At 43.0% G+C, this 17,569-nt stretch overlaps 1 protein-coding gene, 1 long non-coding RNA gene and 1 pseudogene across 2 annotated transcripts in view; 1 reads left to right on the plus strand and 2 right to left on the minus strand.

Moving 5' to 3' along the window:
- On the minus strand, positions 1 to 9,143 carry LOC141997792 (protein FAM83D-like; annotated as a pseudogene).
- LOC141997793 (uncharacterized) lies at positions 8,642 to 14,756 on the plus strand. Its single transcript, XR_012641766.1, has 3 exons — positions 8,642 to 8,859; positions 9,914 to 10,048; positions 13,593 to 14,756. It is a non-coding gene; the product is annotated as an uncharacterized LOC141997793 (long non-coding RNA).
- The window catches only part of LOC141997791 (protein FAM83D-like), a 16,013-nt gene continuing 11,554 nt past the window's right edge, over positions 13,111 to 17,569 (minus strand). Inside the window, exons 2-4 of the mRNA XM_074970218.1 lie at positions 17,268 to 17,435; positions 15,787 to 15,911; positions 13,111 to 14,474 (exon numbers count right to left, since the gene is read on the minus strand). Of these exons, the coding sequence (XP_074826319.1) occupies positions 13,520 to 14,474; positions 15,787 to 15,911; positions 17,268 to 17,435 (1,248 nt within the window). The 3' untranslated portion in view covers positions 13,111 to 13,519. The remainder of the gene's footprint in view (positions 14,475 to 15,786; positions 15,912 to 17,267; positions 17,436 to 17,569) is intronic.

Here is a 17,569-nt window from a genome sequence, read left to right on the forward strand (position 1 = left end):
GGTTAAGGTGAGCTTTTTTGATTTTTGGGGAAATGTGTGCAGTGAGGGGGGAGGGGGGAATTCTTCCTTGCGTTTCAAAACCTCTCATAAAATTCAGGAGTAGGCTGAAAGCAACAGCTCCTGTGTCTGTCAGGCCAGGTATGGTGAATGTACAATGATATAACGAAATAGGCCTTCATTTGGTTCTGCAAAAGCAAATAGGGAAAGCTTCAGTGTAGAAAAAAAAAAAGTATTCTAGAGAAATGAATATCTAAAAAAGATTATAAAAAAATCTTTTTGCAACCTTATCCATACTTTATTACAAAACAAAAAGGATAGTGTACATTTAAAATAATGTGCAAAACTCAAATAGCAAATTAAGGCACTTTTATGTTTTAATGCTTCAAGTACTTCACTGTGCATTGTGTAATAAGTTGCATAGGAAGAACCACAACAGTGCTCTGTGTAAACGTCTCTCTTTCACCAACAGAAGTTGGTCCAATAAAAGATATTACCTCACCCACCTTGTCTGTCTAATATACTGGGACCAACATGGCCACAACAACACTGCAAACAACAGTGCTTAAAAGCAGCTGATGCACTAACTTGCTCCACCTAGCTGCGGCCATTCATTTGAAGAAAGGGTGTGATGTCTGAGGCCCAGTAGGCTAACATCTATCTTTTTCCATCTGGTTGAGGTTATAGGTTATCGTTTGGCTATCCATGTCATTTTTCAGTCAAATGTCCCTGGCTGGAGAGATTGCCAAACACAAGTTTGAGCTTGGACCTGATTTCAGAGCAGAAGAGTGCCCCCCACCCCATTTATTTTTCAGAAGGAGCTCTTTAAGCAGTGTTCTTTTCGGTAGCAAGAGTCTTTAGAACAACCAGACCCATTGAGTTATGAGAATACTGATCTAGTAGAGGATGTGAAAGTGCAGCAGAATGACTGAAAACTAGAAGAAGTTAACAAGAGTTATCCACATGCTGGTGATAATATCCACATATTATCACCTAGGAGGCAGAGACAACAACACAGTTTTATGTTTGCTGGCCTGAGTTGTAGTAGTCTTCAGTAGAACCACTGTTTGAGTATTGCCTTCTCTCAATTTGAGATTTGTTTTCCAGTGGCTACCATTACAACATTGGTTTGCAAGGAAGCATTGGATATGGGCACAGTGGGCTCTTCTCATCTTTCAAGTTGAGTGGACAGTGCTCACCTCTCTATGCTCCAGCGTGGCCTCATGACTGCAGAGACATTCTTCTCGGTCAACGGTGGAGATGCCTGCATTATGATATTTGACTCACACTTTGCCTCCCTGGAGGTAATCAAGAAGCTCTGTTTCTTTCTCATGTTTTCTACAAATGCTCTAAGGTAGAAAAACTCCATTCTCAAGAAGTTTTCCTTCATCCAGTCACTGGAAGCCTTTGTTCTCCTGAGCAGCTGATCAAACATTCCACTCTTCTTGCAACTGGATGACAGTTTGGGGTTGATGGGCTTTGACCGTGCAAAAAGGATCCGGAATTCCAGGTCAAAGTGTGCGACTGCTGGGCCCGACAGAATCAAGATGTTACTGCTGCTTAGTTTCCCATCAGTCCATGTGAAACTTAATAATGAGAAAATTCACAATGATGTTAATTTATTACAATAAATAATACACCCACACAAAGGTTGAAATAGTGCCAATACGTGTTCTCTTTCAATACAAGAAACTAGATTGTTATTGTACTACGGATAGTTAGCAACATAATTTTTAGTGCAAACATCACATACGATCAACAGCTCACAAGAAAAACAGTTTTGTACTGTTACCCTTCACCCCACAATCCAAGGAAGTCATAGGAGACAAGGACATGAAAAGAAATAGGGTACTTGCCTGTAGGAACCTGTTGTCACTCTTATGCCGTCAACCAAGATAAACTTTTCTTGGACCCTCCCCACAATTTTGACTCCTGACCTTGTGCAATAAGTGTTTCCTGATATAGTTCGAACTCTCATCAGCTGTTTGAAAGAGAGGAGGGGGGGAAAACCATCCTTATTTAAGTTTTGACATATCAAAAGAAAATGATTCTACCTAAGAGGGAAACTTACAAATGTTAACAATAAAAGAGTGTCCGAAGACCACTGCTGATCAGCTAACACAGGATGTTGCTGAGTGGCATAAGATTCACTCTCCTAAGGAGTCAAATGACCATTCTAAGGGGTTCTTGTGGCTTAGGGAGCAAAACATTAAGTCAAAATTTGAACTAGAATTTAGTCTCCCTCTTTGTAAAGCAGTGAGTCTTGATGCCGTTGGGCTAACAAGACCACTCAATGTATTTGTCCTTAAGGGAATAAAAAATGGACTAAACTGAACTGAACCCTCCTTTGTGTCCTTACAAAAGAGTGACTAAAATATAGTGGATTATGTGTTTACACAGTACGAGTCTCCTCCCCCTTTAAATAATTTATGTTTGTGGGAAGAGAGCCTCTCTTTCAACAGATTCCTAGAAGAAGGAAGAGAACTTTAATCATCTGGGCCAGAAACATTAAGACATTCATCAGAAAGATTCCCATTCTAAGGAAAGTCAATTTACTTTATGAGATGGCCAGAAAATTAAGGTTCAAGCTACAGATATTTAAACAAAGAAAAGAGTGTCTGCAGTGCTTTCAGCAATCCCATAACAAGTGTTAAAGACAAAACAATCACTTCAATGTAATACATGGGTGTTAGTGCACCTCTAAAGACATCATCGTTTGTGCAGTTAATGCCTTCTTTTTCAAGATCAGTTAAAACTTACAAAAAAGAGCAAGAGCTACACAAATCATATTTCTTTTGAAAACTCAAATGTTATGGTTGCAACAGGGCCAATAACCAATTGTTTCTTGCCATAAGTATCACAGTGCCTACCTTCTCCTGCTCATGATCAACTCCTAGGTTTCTGCACATTTTCAGAAAGTGGGGAAATGAAGCACGATCTAAAAGGATGTACACGCTAACTTTCCGCTTGCTACAGGCTTCCTGAAGGTCTTTGAAGATATCGATGTCTGTGAAGGTATCCATAACCACAGCAATAACCTGAAAAAAAAAAATACAGAAGAAACCATTAGTTCAAGAAAATCTTGTGACCTATGTCTTATTTTTCTCAGCACCCCAGGGAAGATTTAGAAAGGGCAGAGGGGTGTATGAATCAATTTAGCTTCCAAATTAAGTAGTTCCCTGGTTGATTTCCTTTTATCGATACCATATTCCCTAGACAAGTTTCCATTTTCCTTGCTACTTTTTTTTAAGTGTTATTTCATTGTGGCATAGTCAACATGTTCTGTCATTCTTAGCAGCATTCCATAAGTGTCTCAAGTACTGGATAATTTAGATATGCAATGTTGTAGCCGCATCAGCCCCTGGATATTAGAGAGACAAGGTGGATGGCGTAATATCTTATTGAATCAACTTGTTGATGACAGACAAATCCCTGGCTGAACCAGAGCAGCATGTGCAGGCTCTACAATGGGAAGGCTTTTTATATTGCTCTGTATCAGAGGTGAGAGAGGACACCATGAAAGGGTAAGGGAATGAGTTTAGGTTAAGCTAACAGCACTTCAAAGGGAAAAATACATGGGTATTGCAGGTGTACTATACCTCTATATTAGGTGTCAAATATGTTGCTTCACAGTACACCTAAGGTATATGGATACCCATTGTAATCAATCTTTGCATATCATCGCTTCCACAAAGTCATATACAGTACAATGGAAAAACAGATATTGAACTCGTAGGATGATAGGAGCCTGCTTCTTAGAGTATTTATTCTGTCTTTGACACATACCATTTGATAATACATACAAAGAAATGCATACATCTAAGATTCTTTGCTACTCCATCCACATGGTTTCCTTTTGTACACCTGGAATTACAATAGCAGGAACTAGAGAGTCTGTGAATAGGGGCTACATCTGTTTGGTTCATAGGGTGCAAATGACATAATTAAATAGCTGAAGGCAGGTAAGTGAATTGGGAAAGAGAGACTGTTGGCTGTCAGTCCTTTCTGCCAATGGATAAGTTACTCAGGAAAAGGAATCTTATATACATTCAAAATAAAGTACTGAATCATCGCTTATCAGGGAACACTATCTCCGTTTGTCATTTGCTCAGCAGCATCTGGCTCACTGTTTAATTATATTTGTATTCTATGTTCCCTCTTTTGTATTGAATGACTTCACCCTCAAGGTTAAGCCACACAGGTCTTAAGGTTCCTTCATTTCCCCCACCTCTAAATTGATCCCAAGACCCACCAGGGCAGTCAGAGACCAGACTGCTCTCCAACACCAGATGAGTGGGCTAGTAAGAAGCTTACTTAGAAACTTTTTTTTTTTTAAAAGATAAGTGTTTCACCACCAGCCTTCCGTAATCAAATAGTTGACTTTTGATACCATTCAGCCACTTAATAAACTGGGATATGGGAACGGGGAGTAAATATCCAGTCCAAAACAGAACTTTGGCAAGATGGTTAATTCTTAGCTTGAAGTTTCTTACACTGAAGTACCCCAAGTTGGAGATGCAACACAAATGCAAGCCATTTTGATAGACACATCCTAAATCAGAGATTGTGGGATTGTGTCCTCTTCCTGCAAATGTATTGCTTGAAGAGAAGGATTGCTTCAGTCCCAAAACTTGGAAAGGATCACTGACTTCACCAGTGTTATCTGCAAAGGGTTTGAGTATGCAAGGAAAAGAAACTTCTCATTGCAGCAAATATCTTCACTGATGTGAATTGGTTTCCCCTTTACTATCATTTCTTTAGATTAGAAGAAATGCTGAGGATCCTCACCGTACTGTCATTAGTAGGGCTGTCAAGTGATTAAAAAAATGAATCACAATTAATCGCATGATTAAAAAATTGTGATTAATCACACAATAATAGAATACCATTTATTTACATATTTTTGGATTTTTTCTACATTTTCAAATATATTGATTTCAATTAAAACAGAACAGAGTACAGTGCTCACTTTATTTTTGATTACAAATATTTGTGCTGTAAAAAACAAAATTTTCAATTCACCTCATACAAGTACTGTAGTGCAATCTCTTTTTCGTGAAAGTTGAACTTACAAACATAGAATTATGTACAAAAAATAACTGCATTAAAAATAAAACAATGTAAAACTTTAGAGACTACAAGTCCACGGAATCCTACTTCTTGTTCAGCCAGTCACTCAGACAAACAAGTTTGTTTACATTTGCAGGAGATAATGCTGCCTGCTTCTTGTTCACAATGTCACCTGAAAGTGAGAACAGGCATTTGCATGGCATTGTTGTAGCCGGCATCGCAAGATATTTACGTGTCAGATAAGCTAAAGATTCATATGTCCTTTCATGCTTCAGCCATCATTCCAGAGGACATGCGTCCATGCTGATGATGAGTTCTGCTCGATAACAATCCAAAGCAGTGCAGACCGACACATGTTCACTTTCATCATCTGAGTTAGATGCCACCAGCAGAAGGTTGATTTTCTTTTTTCATGGTTCAAGTTATGTAGTTTCCGCATCGGGGTGTTGCTCTTTTAAGACTTCTGAAAGCATGCTCCACACCTTGTCCCGCTCAGATTTTGGAAGGCACTTCCGATCCTTAAACTTTGGGTTGAGTGCTGTAGCTATCTGTAGAAATCTCATCTTGTACCTTCTTTGCATTTTGTCAAATCTGCAGTGAAAGTGTTCTTAAAATGAACAACATATGCTGGTTCATCATCCGAGACTGCTATGACATGAAATATATTGCAGAATGCAGGTAAAACAGCAGGAGACATACTATTCTCGCCCCAGCGAGCTCAGTCAGAATTTAATTAATGCATTTTTTTTAAACGAGTGTCACCAGCATGGAAGCATCTCCTCTGGAATGGTGAACGAAGCATGAAGGGGCATATGAATGTTTAGTATATCTGACATGTAAATACCTTGCAATGCCGGCTACAAAAGTGTCATGTGAACGCCTGTTCTCTCTTTCAGGTGAGATTATAAATAAGCAGGCAGCATTATCTCCCAAAAATGTAAACAATCTTGTATATCTTAGCGATTGGCTGAACAAGAAGTAGGACTGAGTGGACTTATAGGCTCTAAAGTTTCACATTGTTTTGTTTTTGAGTGCAGTTATGTAACAACCAAACAAAAAATACATTTGTAAATTGCACTTTCACAATAAAGAGATTGCATTATGGTGCTTGTATGAGGTGAATTGAAAAATACTATTCTCTTTTTTTATAATTTTTACAGTGAAAATATTTGTAATCAAAATAATATAAAGTGAGCACTTTACACTGTATTCTGTGTTGTATTTAAAATAAATATATTTGAAAATGTAGAAAAAAATCAAAAATATTTAATCAACTTCAATTGGTATTCTATTGTTTAACAATGTGATTAAAACTGCAATTATTCATGATTAATATTTTTGAGTTAATCGCGTGACTTAACTGTGATTAATTGACAGCCCTAGTCATTAGGGATCCCACGACATTTTGAACAAAGGAAGCATTATTAGTCTAGATGGCCTGGCCAAGATCCAGCTTGGATAATTACACTCTGCCTTCATAGCTGATATCATAGGGATAAAATCTAAGTAGAGATGTTCTTCAGTTCTCTTCTGAAAAACTTAAGTGGGACTAACCTAAGTCAGCCTCACTTCAGTCCCCAGCAAAATCATGGAGCAGGTCCTCAAGGAATCCAGTTTGAAGCACTTGGAGGAGAGGAAGGTGATCAGGAACAGTCAACATGGATTCACCAAGGGCAAGTCATGCCTGACCAACCTGATTGCCTTCTATGATGAGATAACTGGCTCTGTGGATATGGGGAAAGTGGTGGATGTGATATATCTTGACTTTAGCAAAGCTTTTGATACAGTCTCCCACGGTATTCTTGCCAGCAAGTTAAAGAAGTATGGATTGGATGAATGGACTATAAGGTGGATAGAAAGCTGGCTAGATTGTCGGGCTCAACGGGTAGTGATCAACGGCTCGATGTCTAGTTGATAGCCGGCATTAAGCGGAGTGCCCCAGGGGTCTGTCCTGGGGCCGGTTTTGTTCAACATCTTTATTAATGATCTGGATGATGGGATGAACTGCACCCTCAGTAAGTTCGCAGATGACACTAAACTGGGGGGAAAGGTAGATATGCTGGAGGGTAGGGATAGGGTCCAGAGTGACCTAGACAAATTGAAGGTTTGGGCCAAAAGAAATCTGATGAGGTTCAACAAAGACAAGTGCAGAGTCCTGCACTTAGGAAGGAAGAATCCCATGCACTGCTACAGGCTGGGGACTGACTAGCTAAGCAGCAGTTCTATAGAAAAGGACCTGGGGATTACAGTGGACAAGAAGCTGGATATTAGTCAGCACTGTGTCCTTTTTACCAAGAAGGACAACGGCATATTAGGCTGTATTAATAGGAGCATTGCCAGCAGATCGAGGGAAGTGATTATTCCCCTCTATTCGGCACTGGTGAGGCCACACCTGGAGTATTGTGTCTAGTTTTGGTGCCCCCACTACAGAAGGGATGTGGACAAACTGAAGAGAGTCCAGCGGAGGGCAACGAAAATGATTAGGGGGCTGGGGCACATGACTTACGAGGAGAGGCTGAGGGAACTGGGGTTATTTAGTCTGCAGAAGAGAAGAGTGAGGGGGGATTTGATAGCAGCCTTCAACTACCTGAAGGAGGGTTCCGAAAAGGATGGACCTAGGCTGTTTTCAGGGGTGGCAGATGACAGAACAAGAAGTAATGGTCTCAAGTTGCAGTGGGGGAGGTCTAGGTTGACTATTAGGAAACACTATTTCACTAGGAGGGTGATGAAGCACTGGAATGGGTTACCTAGGCAGGTGGTGGAATCTCCATCCTTAGAGGTTTTTAGGGCCTGGCTTGACAAAGCCCTGGCTGGGATGATTTAGTTGATGTTGGTCCTGCTTTGAGCAGGGGTTGGACTAGATGACCTCCTGAGGTCTCTTCCAACCATAATATTCTATGATTCTATGACTACAAGGCAGAAGGCTGCTATATTCCATCCCAGAGGTGGCATGAGTGATCCCCAGGTTTAGTATGTACAGAGCAGCCATTGTGGGTTAGGCACAAGTTATCAGGTTTCATTTAAAAGACACACTGTGTGATGGTGTGATACTAAGGTGCTACAAGCATGTGTTTTGGGATGACCACATTACTCATAATTGCCAAAGTCCCACGTGAACTAACCGAGACCAAGGAGTGTCCATAAGCACACTACACTGTCATTTATTCTGCATATAACACATACATTGCCGAAAGACTAGTTTCTAAAGTAGGAAAGATTTTATCACAACGCAGACAGGATCCCTGCCCTGAGGAGCTTCTCCCTTCCTTCATTCTCCTGCAGGATTGTAGTGATGGCCTATCCAGAGAGGAAAGGTCACCACAACCATGACAGTCACAAGTTTTTGCAAGAGCAAAGTCGTGATTTTAAAAAAAATGCAATAAATAATAATGCAAAGTTGCAGGTTTCAGAATTTAATCCTAGCTGGCTAGAGATTAGGTGACCAAAACCAGGGGGTCTTTAGTGCAACACCAGCTTCCAGGCTCCAAGTTCCCCAGGCACAGAGGAGCGCTGTGCAGCGCAGCATCCCGCGGGTTTCCCAGGGCAAGGGACGCGGGTCCCGGAGCAGGCGGCTCGGGCAGAAAGGGGGCGCAGAGGCCGGGCTGGGGACTCACCTCCCTGGCCGAGCGGATCTGCCTGCGCACCGCCTCCTTGCAGCTGTAGATGGTCTCCCCGAAGCTGGGCTGGAAAAGCGCCTCCACGCGGGTGAGGCCGCGGTACGAGCCGCTGGAGAAGGCCGGCCAGCCCAGCTCCAGCACGGGCGGCTCCACGTCGGACTGCTCGGGGAAGTAGGTGAGCGAGGAGCAGTCCAGCGAGGCGCTGAGCGAGGGCTCGGCCGCCCCGTTCTCTGCCCCGGCCGGCGGCGCGGCCGCCTGCAGGACGGCCTGGATCTCGGGCTCCGAGAGGAAGCCGGGCACCTTCTCCCGGCGCAGGAAAGCGCAGAAAGCGGCGCGGCCGCCCGCCACCAGCTCCTCCAGCGCCAGCCGCTGCGCCTCGCTGTAGAGCTCGGGCGAGCTCGGCTCCCCGCGGGGCCAGCGGCCGGGCGCGTAGTCCAGGCACTGGGACTGGTTCGCCATGGGCAGCCGCGGCCGCTGCTAACCACCAGCCCGCAAAGGGCAGCCCCTAAACCAGGCCCTTTATAGGGAGTTTTAAACCCAGCCAACGCCCCCTCACCTCAATTCTCCTCTACGTGCCAACCAGCGCCGGGTCCTGCCTCCTCCTCTTGCACCTGCCCAGGCTGAAGGGAGCGACGGTCGTTGAGTTCAAGCGGCTGGTAGGCTCCCTAATGCCCCAGCTCACCTTGGTGGAGATGCCCTGACTCAGGCGGGGCAGCTGCTGGAGCGGGCCAGAGAGAAGCAAGGGAGAGTCTCTGACTCTACTGGTGCCTGCTTTCTTCCCACGCTGATGCTCCCCACTTAGCAAGCCCTTGTGTAACCCCATCCGCACTCTTGGAAGGGCTACCCTTCCCCACGGGGCTGGCAGTGAATTATTTCAAACTGTTGTAGAAACAGAGCACACTCAGCACAGGAGGCCTGGTACCAAAGAATTGCACGTATCTTGTTCTTGCATTTACATTCCTGCATGGGGGGGGGGGGGGCGGGAAAGGGAAAGAAGAGAGAGAGAATGGGCTGTAATTTTATTTACTTTGATTTCTCATCCTCTTAATATGAAGGAGCCCTTCCAAAAGGTGGTGAGCCCCTATGGCCCACATAGCAAGGAGTCAAAATAAAAGCAAGGCAGTGCCCCCTCCCCCCGCCTTTTGCCAAGGGCTGTCTGGGTGAAATCTAAAGCGTTAAGAGGCCACAGCTGTAGTTATGTTAACAGTCCTTCTCCCCTTTTTCTTCAGAGTGAACCATATCAGAGGAATGTTTGAAACAGCAAGAATAAACCCGGGTCTCTTCCACAGCACTGTTCTTTCCCCCCAAAAGAAGTCTAGTGTCTAAAGAATACGCTACGTCTTGATAACTTTGACTTCTTCCAGGTACTGTTTGTGGGGGTTAATAGCACTAGAATTAATTCCCATCTCTCCTGGTAGCTGGAAAATATAAGCCAGACAGCAAATGTTTCATTAAGTGAAGAAGAGTCAAAATCCCAAAGAGAAGGAAAGAACCACAGATAAGGAAAAGTTATAATTAAGAAAACCCATGCTGCAAATTCACTGTTTAATTTGTGAAGTAAAATACTTTTTGCTGATGGGAAAATACTGTATAGCAGTCCAGTGTAACACTGTAAAAAGGACATGAAATAAGGAAGGTTTTCAAATAGACTTTAAAAAGGAGACATGCTGCCATAAAGGAAGCATGGAGTAAATCCCTCACCTGGCTGCTAAAGTGTGCATTGACTAGCTCTCTACAACCCCTGCAGTGGCTGATGAGGGGACTTCTTATCACAGGGCCACCCCCCTTTTTTTTTTTTAAACTCCTTTAAACAGTGCTAGTGCAGCCAGGGCTTTCCTCATAGTTGCACGGTATGGGCGTGGTAGCATGAAACAATGAATGGTCAGCTTTCCCCATGTAGGAAGGTTGAAATGTATAAAGTAGCCACTTTTGAGGTGTAGGTACCGCTACCAACAAGAATCATAGAACAGATGCTGACAGAGAAATAATGGTACTGCATTGAGCTATCTTATTTTGTAGAGAAATTAGATTTAGGGCATATCTTTCCACTCACTGGCATATCAGAGAGGATCCAGTTAGAAAGCTGCCTTGTTCCACCTGTTGCACACAAACTCACTGAAAGGGAGAATGCTGTAGTATATTTATGAGACCTGAAGGTACGGTTTTACAAAAGTGGAAATGAGATTGGCCAGTGAAGGTTCTGTCCATGTAGCTATCTGCTATTATAGCTTGCCAAGAATAAACATCCCATAGTAGGTTAGAAGGACTTGGCTTCGTCCTCCTCAGCATATCTCTAGGTGATCATGATAGATCAGAACTAGTAACCGTTCTTCACTTCTGAAAGATTTATGGAATACAGTTAATCTGAAACAAGGGCAGCAGTGTTAGAGGTGTGGTACTTTCAAGGATTATACTTCCCCCACATCCCTCTGCCAATTGTTGTAGGTTTCTCTCTGATTCTTGGTAGGAAAAAGACACACAAACGGGAAACAAACTGTACTAGAGAAAACAATGGAACTGGCTACAGACAAAGTGCTATCAGTTACCACATTTGAAAGAAATGGTTTTTCCTGTATTTTTCCTACTTAATTATTTGTAACAGTAGGTAACATCTTCACACAAGTGTAATTAAGATGATGGCATCCACTTGTTGCAACCTACAAATTTAGATTACATGAATGTAAACGTTATGCAATGTCATTGTGTGAAGTCATTGCTGTGCAGGGTTGTCAGCTAGATTTTAGGACAGATGACAGAGCAGTTACTGCAGTAATTTGTATTGCCCCACTGCCACCCCCTATATCTGCAGTTCTCAACTGGGGGTCTGTGGCCCCCTGGGGGGTCCATGAGCCCATTCCAGGGGGCCACAGGGCCCCAAGGCTGAAGCCCTAATCCCTGGTTCCCTCCATGGGGCTGTAGCTGGGAGGCACAGGGCTGAAGCCCCTATCCCCAGCACTGCCTGCAGGGCTGAATCCCAGAGCCCCGATGCTCCCTGTGGGGCAGAAGCCCTGAGCCCATGGGCAGAGTTGGGGACATGGAGGGCATTCCCCCTCCACCCCCTAAACTGCAGCACAAGAGCACAGCAGTCCCGGGGCAGATCCACACCTCTCCCTGCTCCCTGGCAGGTTGGAGGCAGGAAGCCGGAACCAGGCAGTGTGGGACAGCTGCTGCTCTGGCTGGTGCTCCAGGTTGAAGCTGCTCCTCAGCTCCCAGCCTCCTTTGCTCCCGCAGAAGCAGTCAGTAAGAGCCGCCCAGGTGAGGATACCTGGCTCTGTGGCTGGCAGACCCCTCTGGGAACAGGGACTGCAGGGGAGCCCTCCAAGCACAAAGTTCCCAATACCCCCTCTCCCTACACCTTGAGGCTATGCCCTCCCTGCACCCTGCCCACACAACCCCTAGTCCCTCTCTCTGCACCCTGAGCTAACCCCTGCCCTCACCCGGCCCCAGTCCTATATACCTTATAGAGAAGAAAGTTATTAGATTGGCCGTTTACATGCACATTGAAATACGGCCTGCACCAGCAACGCTCCCTTAGTGGGGAAGTAGCTTATACTGACCAGTTCTTTTGCCCTTATAAAACTTATACCAGTTACCTGAACAAAATGAACTAGACTGCCAAGAGGACTGTTTTGCTGGTACAACTGCATCTACAGTAAGGATTTTTGCTTGTGTAAAAACATTGTAAATAATCATACCCCTGACATTACTGCACTAGAAACTTGTGTCAGTACCAGCCAGGGCTGCCATTGCTCAGAGATTCCATTGATTTAATAGAATCAGGTGCCTAGTCATCAGGAATAATTTTCTACTGAAGGGCAACTACAGAGAGTGTGCAGTAATAAGGACACATTTTCCTTCCTAACAGGAGTAACTGTTTTTCAGCAGAATATCCCACAAAGAAAACATTCAAGGTAATACATACCTATTGGTTTTGCTGCCCCATAGGATCACTTTTTGTAGCATAGACCCTGAAAAGGCCTTAAGCTTTGTCACACTTATGAGAGTTCTCCCAAAAGATGGGAGTTATACTCTGTAGTGTAGAGTGGTCGATCAGGGTTGTTTACTATGTTATTAAAGAAGCTTGGTTTTATATAAAAGAAAATGTGCATAAGAATGATGTAGCTGGAAGATTGGCTAGTTAGGTACCACTCAGTGAGTTTCATTAGTTTGGAGTTAAACAGAAGGGATATAATCAAAACACAAAAACAACCTTAAGCTCCTTATGACTATCATGCAAGAGTGATAAACCCATAATATATCTAAATTCATCATTGTATTCAGATTACGAACAAAGTTAGCCTTGTTTAGTGCAGAAATGTGAAGCTATTTCCCCACTTTGGTTTTTTAAAGTTGTTTTATTTTCAAAATAAAGTTATAATAAAACCCAGCATTAACATAATTCATGTTAGCGAGTGGAAGTCAGAATAAGATCTCAGAATCCAGTTTGAACAGAATCATTCTGACTCAGTAACAACTTTTCTAAATATAAATAAGTTAAAAAACCATAATGTTGACAGCACTACGAAGCACTAACTAGTATATTTTGCCGGTGACGGTCTAACAAGGAATTGAGGGGTAAACATCGATAGATAGAATGAATTTTAGTGTTATTACATATAAAAACAAAAAGCACGTGGAGGCACGTATGGCATTAAAAATATCTAAACATATTTCAGTGCATTGTTTAACAAGTTGCATAGAATGAGACTACAGTGCCGGTAAGTTACCGGCCCCTACACACACGGTACCGGGATGGACTATAAAAATCAGTAGCTGTTAAAAGGACTGTGCAGTGAGCCTGGAGCTCTTGGACTTACAGCCAACTCAGCAGTCACTTATTTGAACAGAGAAACGTCTCTGAGGCTGAGTAGGCTGGTGCTGATCTCATGCCTCTGTTTTACATTGCAGCTTACAGTGTGGCAGCTCGTATAGTTTTCAGGCACACGTCCCCTTCGGGAGAGGATAGCAACCATATGGTTAAGTTTGGATCGGATAACGGAGTAGTGGAACTGCCTCTCTTTATGCAGTTTTTGGAAGTACTCTGCCCTGTGGTTGCCAGAGTACTCAATGGACCTCAGAGAGGACAGCGAGCTGGTAGAGCTTGCCACAGAGCACTGGGAAGATGATGAAGAAAGTGACCGTAGACTAGAAGAAGTTGATGTGGACTTTCCAGATGAAGGAGATCCTTCTTTCGATTGTTGTCGATGAAGTAGATGCTCTTCCACACTCTCCTCCTTGTCTGTCTGGGTCATAGCTGTCTTCCGTGGCACTACTGTTTGAGTGCCAGCCATTCTAGCAGCAACAGAGGTTTGGGTTCCAGATGCTACCATTACAACACTGGTTTGCGTGACAGCATTAGATAGAGTCACTGTGGGCTTCTCTTCCCATGGTTCAGTTTGAGTAGACATGCTATTCACCTCCTTTGGTTCCACTATGGCCTCCAGACTTCCAAACCACTCCTCTGTGCCAATGTAGGAAGGACCCAGGTTATAGGATTTGCTTCCTTCAGTGTTGTTAGCCAAATCTGTTTTCAGTGGTTTCTTGGGGGTGCTTGACAGTCTGGCCAACTCTGCTCTCAAGAGGTTTCCCACCGTGTGGTCTTTTGGTGATTTTGTTCCACTGACCAGGTGATCAAATATTCCACTGCTCCGGCAGCTGGATGGCAGCTTAGGGCTGATCGGTTTTGACTGTGCATAAAGGATCCTGAACTCCAGGTCAAAGTGTTCAGCCACTTGGCCTGACAGCAGCAACAAGTTACTGCTATTCAATTTCCCATCAGTCCATGTGAAGCTATTGAAAACAAACCAAGATTCACAGTTAAACTCACTTTAATAGGTACATTAGAATGAATAGTACAACTATATACACCAAGCGACAAGTACACATTAGGAGGGTTGTGTGTTTAGGTGAGGTATAACTTTCCACTAGGGCTATCCATATCCAGTCCTTATGCAATCGGTGACACTTTATGCCATAGTCATCTAATCTTGCAATTAAATATACAGAAGCCTGGTGAGCTAATGCAGTGGCTCTCAACCTTTCCAGACTACTCTACCCTGATTTGTCTTTTGTACCCCCAAGTTACACCTCACTTAAAAACTATTTGCTTACAAAATCAGACATAAAATGTAAAAGTGTCATAGCACACTATTGTTGAAAAATTGCTGACTTTCTCATTTATACCATATAATTATAAAATAAATCAACTGGAATATAAATATTGTACTTACATTTCAATGTATGGTATCTAGAGCAGTATAAACAAGTCATTGTCTGTATGAAATTTTAGTTTGTACTGACTTAGCTTACATAAAAAGCACTAGCGATTATAAAACTAGGCAAATATCTAGATAAGTTGACATACCCCCTGGAAGACCTCTGTGTACCTCTAGGAGTATGCATACCCCTGGTTGAGAACCACTGAGCTAATGTACGGTAATGTGGTTGTGCACTGGTTTTCAGGAACCCATCATGCAACTAGGTTTCATCTCTGATGCAGCAACAAAAACTGAGGGAGAAATATGCTTGCCATTGCACAACTGGCTGTAGGTGTTTGAATAATACAAATGATAGAAAGTTCCCCAAAATGGTGGGCATTACAGGAAATAGCGTACTAAGGACCACAGCCTGCCAGAAACAGAAGCAATGAGACCAATGTTTTCCTCCCCATGACCCTCCTCCATGGATCTGAGTACTCAATTGAAATGCAGCCACTCTGAGAAACCAACCTACTATCCCCAAGACATGGAGAGGGGACAAGCCCACCAAGGATATAGCAGAAACACCATGAGACTTGTCCCAAATGAACAAACTACATTGTTAGCAGCAGCCCAGATTCATATGGACATTCCACAAAGGTTTGGAGGAAATTTCTAGAGACAGTTTGCCAACAGACAAGCTTTTAACTAATGCCAATTTCTGGATCAATTCCCCAACATTATTCAAGGCTGATACAGATTCAAAAAGTTCATACAGCATTAAACAGATGAACCACCAATATTGCTTTTGAGTCAATCTTATACCTTTCAAGTTAGTTTTCACTTCTTGCAGAAATCTCCTCCCCACAAAGACCTAAAGAAATGCAAAGGACCCCAGAACTTGCCTGTAGGAGCCTGTAGTCACTCTAATGCCATCAATTAACATGAACTTCTCATGGACTTTCCCAACAATTTTAGCTCCTGACCTCGTGTAGTAAGTGTTCCCAGTTATAGTTCGAACTCTCATCAGCTGTTTAAAAGAAAACAAAAAACAAAAACCTGATTTTCATAACATATAAACCATGCAGTGTAGGAGAGAGGAATGAAACTGACTTATTTAATACCACTTACTGTCCAGCAAGCATTAATACTAAGTGATACTATTAACAACCGTTTATACCAGCAAATTTGTGCTAAACACTATAGAGATAAATGTGATTGAAGTCCTGGTCTCCACACAGCTTACATTCCAGATCAGAGATGTCAAACTCAGTCTGCAGAGATGGCCCAATTCCATTTTAATTATGGGTCATTAGTAAGGGCATAGGTTAGGACTACAAAGAAACTCACACTGATGACAACTGGAGGTTTGCACAAAGATCGAAGGTAGAAATGGCCTTGTCTGTAATAACTGAACTTTTAATCATTAGTGATTTAGTACCAGATTTTCACATTCAGCAACACTTATTGGGAAAATAGCCTCATCTTTAGGAATACCATTATTTCTTCCCTACCTTTGTCCCCACTACCCTTTTTGTCCCTCTGCATTTCCTGCCCTGCAGGAACTTCCAGATCCTACCCCCTCCCTTGTTCTGTCCCCTGAATGTCATCATTGGGCTTTAGCATCAACCTCTCAGTGAGAGTAAATCAGGGACAGGGGAGCTCATACGTCAAGATATCTGAAAACTTAAGGCAACACTGCATAGCTTTACACTTGGAAGATTCATCAACCACGAGAGCTAAAATTTTTATTATTATTATTCATAATTAAAGCTTTAATTCTGAAGAACTGGAATACGTCACATGACCTACGTGACTACAACACATGGGTCTGACATTAACACTTTTGTTGACACTTCATTTAAAAAGAAATGCATGTTATGCGGAGAGGGTAAAACAGACACTATAAAAGCCATGCGTGTATAGCGTGTCTTATTGTTTCCTGGGGGGGAGGAGGGCTGGCTTGTTCTATTTAGCAAACTCTCACTTGAGCAGAAGACACCGTTTGCAAGTAGTGATTTAGAATGCATGCTCTTCAGGACAAGGACAGTCTCTTACATGTATGTATGGCACTCAGCACAATGGGGCTGCTCACTACAACTGTGGCCTCTGCACAATATTGCAATACAATACATATAAGTTGGGATAAGGGCCAATATGCTTCTTCTACATGGCTCTTGCTGGTTTTAGGAGCGTATCACATTGGGTTAATGCAGAGCCCATATTCAAAGCCTGCAGTATAAATCCCCAACCTTTGGGATACACAGAGGCTTCCAAGCAAACAGAGAGTACCTAAAATGTTCAACTCTAGGCAGCATGTGAAATACTGGTGTGTCTTTCAAAGGCAGTGCTATAATTTACCATAGAAAACTTCTCTAATACTTACACCTTCCTGCTCAGGACAGACTCCCAGACTCCTGCACATTTCCATGAAGTGGGGTAGAAAATCTTGGTCCAGAAGGATGTAGACTGGAATCTTCCGCTTTCTATAGGCTTCCTGAAGGTCACTGAAGATCTCAATATCTGTGAAGGAATCCATAACTAGAGCAATCACCTGCAGAAACAGAAGAAGCCGTTAGGCCCAGAGCCTGACTCTCTCATTACACAAATAAGCATGACTTTGCCTGTCTAGATCAGTAGCTCCCCCAGTCAGTTCTCATTCAGTGGTATTGTACAGCCAGACACGTT

Source organism: Natator depressus, chromosome 13, assembly GCF_965152275.1.
Source record: "Natator depressus isolate rNatDep1 chromosome 13, rNatDep2.hap1, whole genome shotgun sequence".
Lineage (NCBI taxonomy): Eukaryota > Metazoa > Chordata > Testudines > Cheloniidae > Natator > Natator depressus.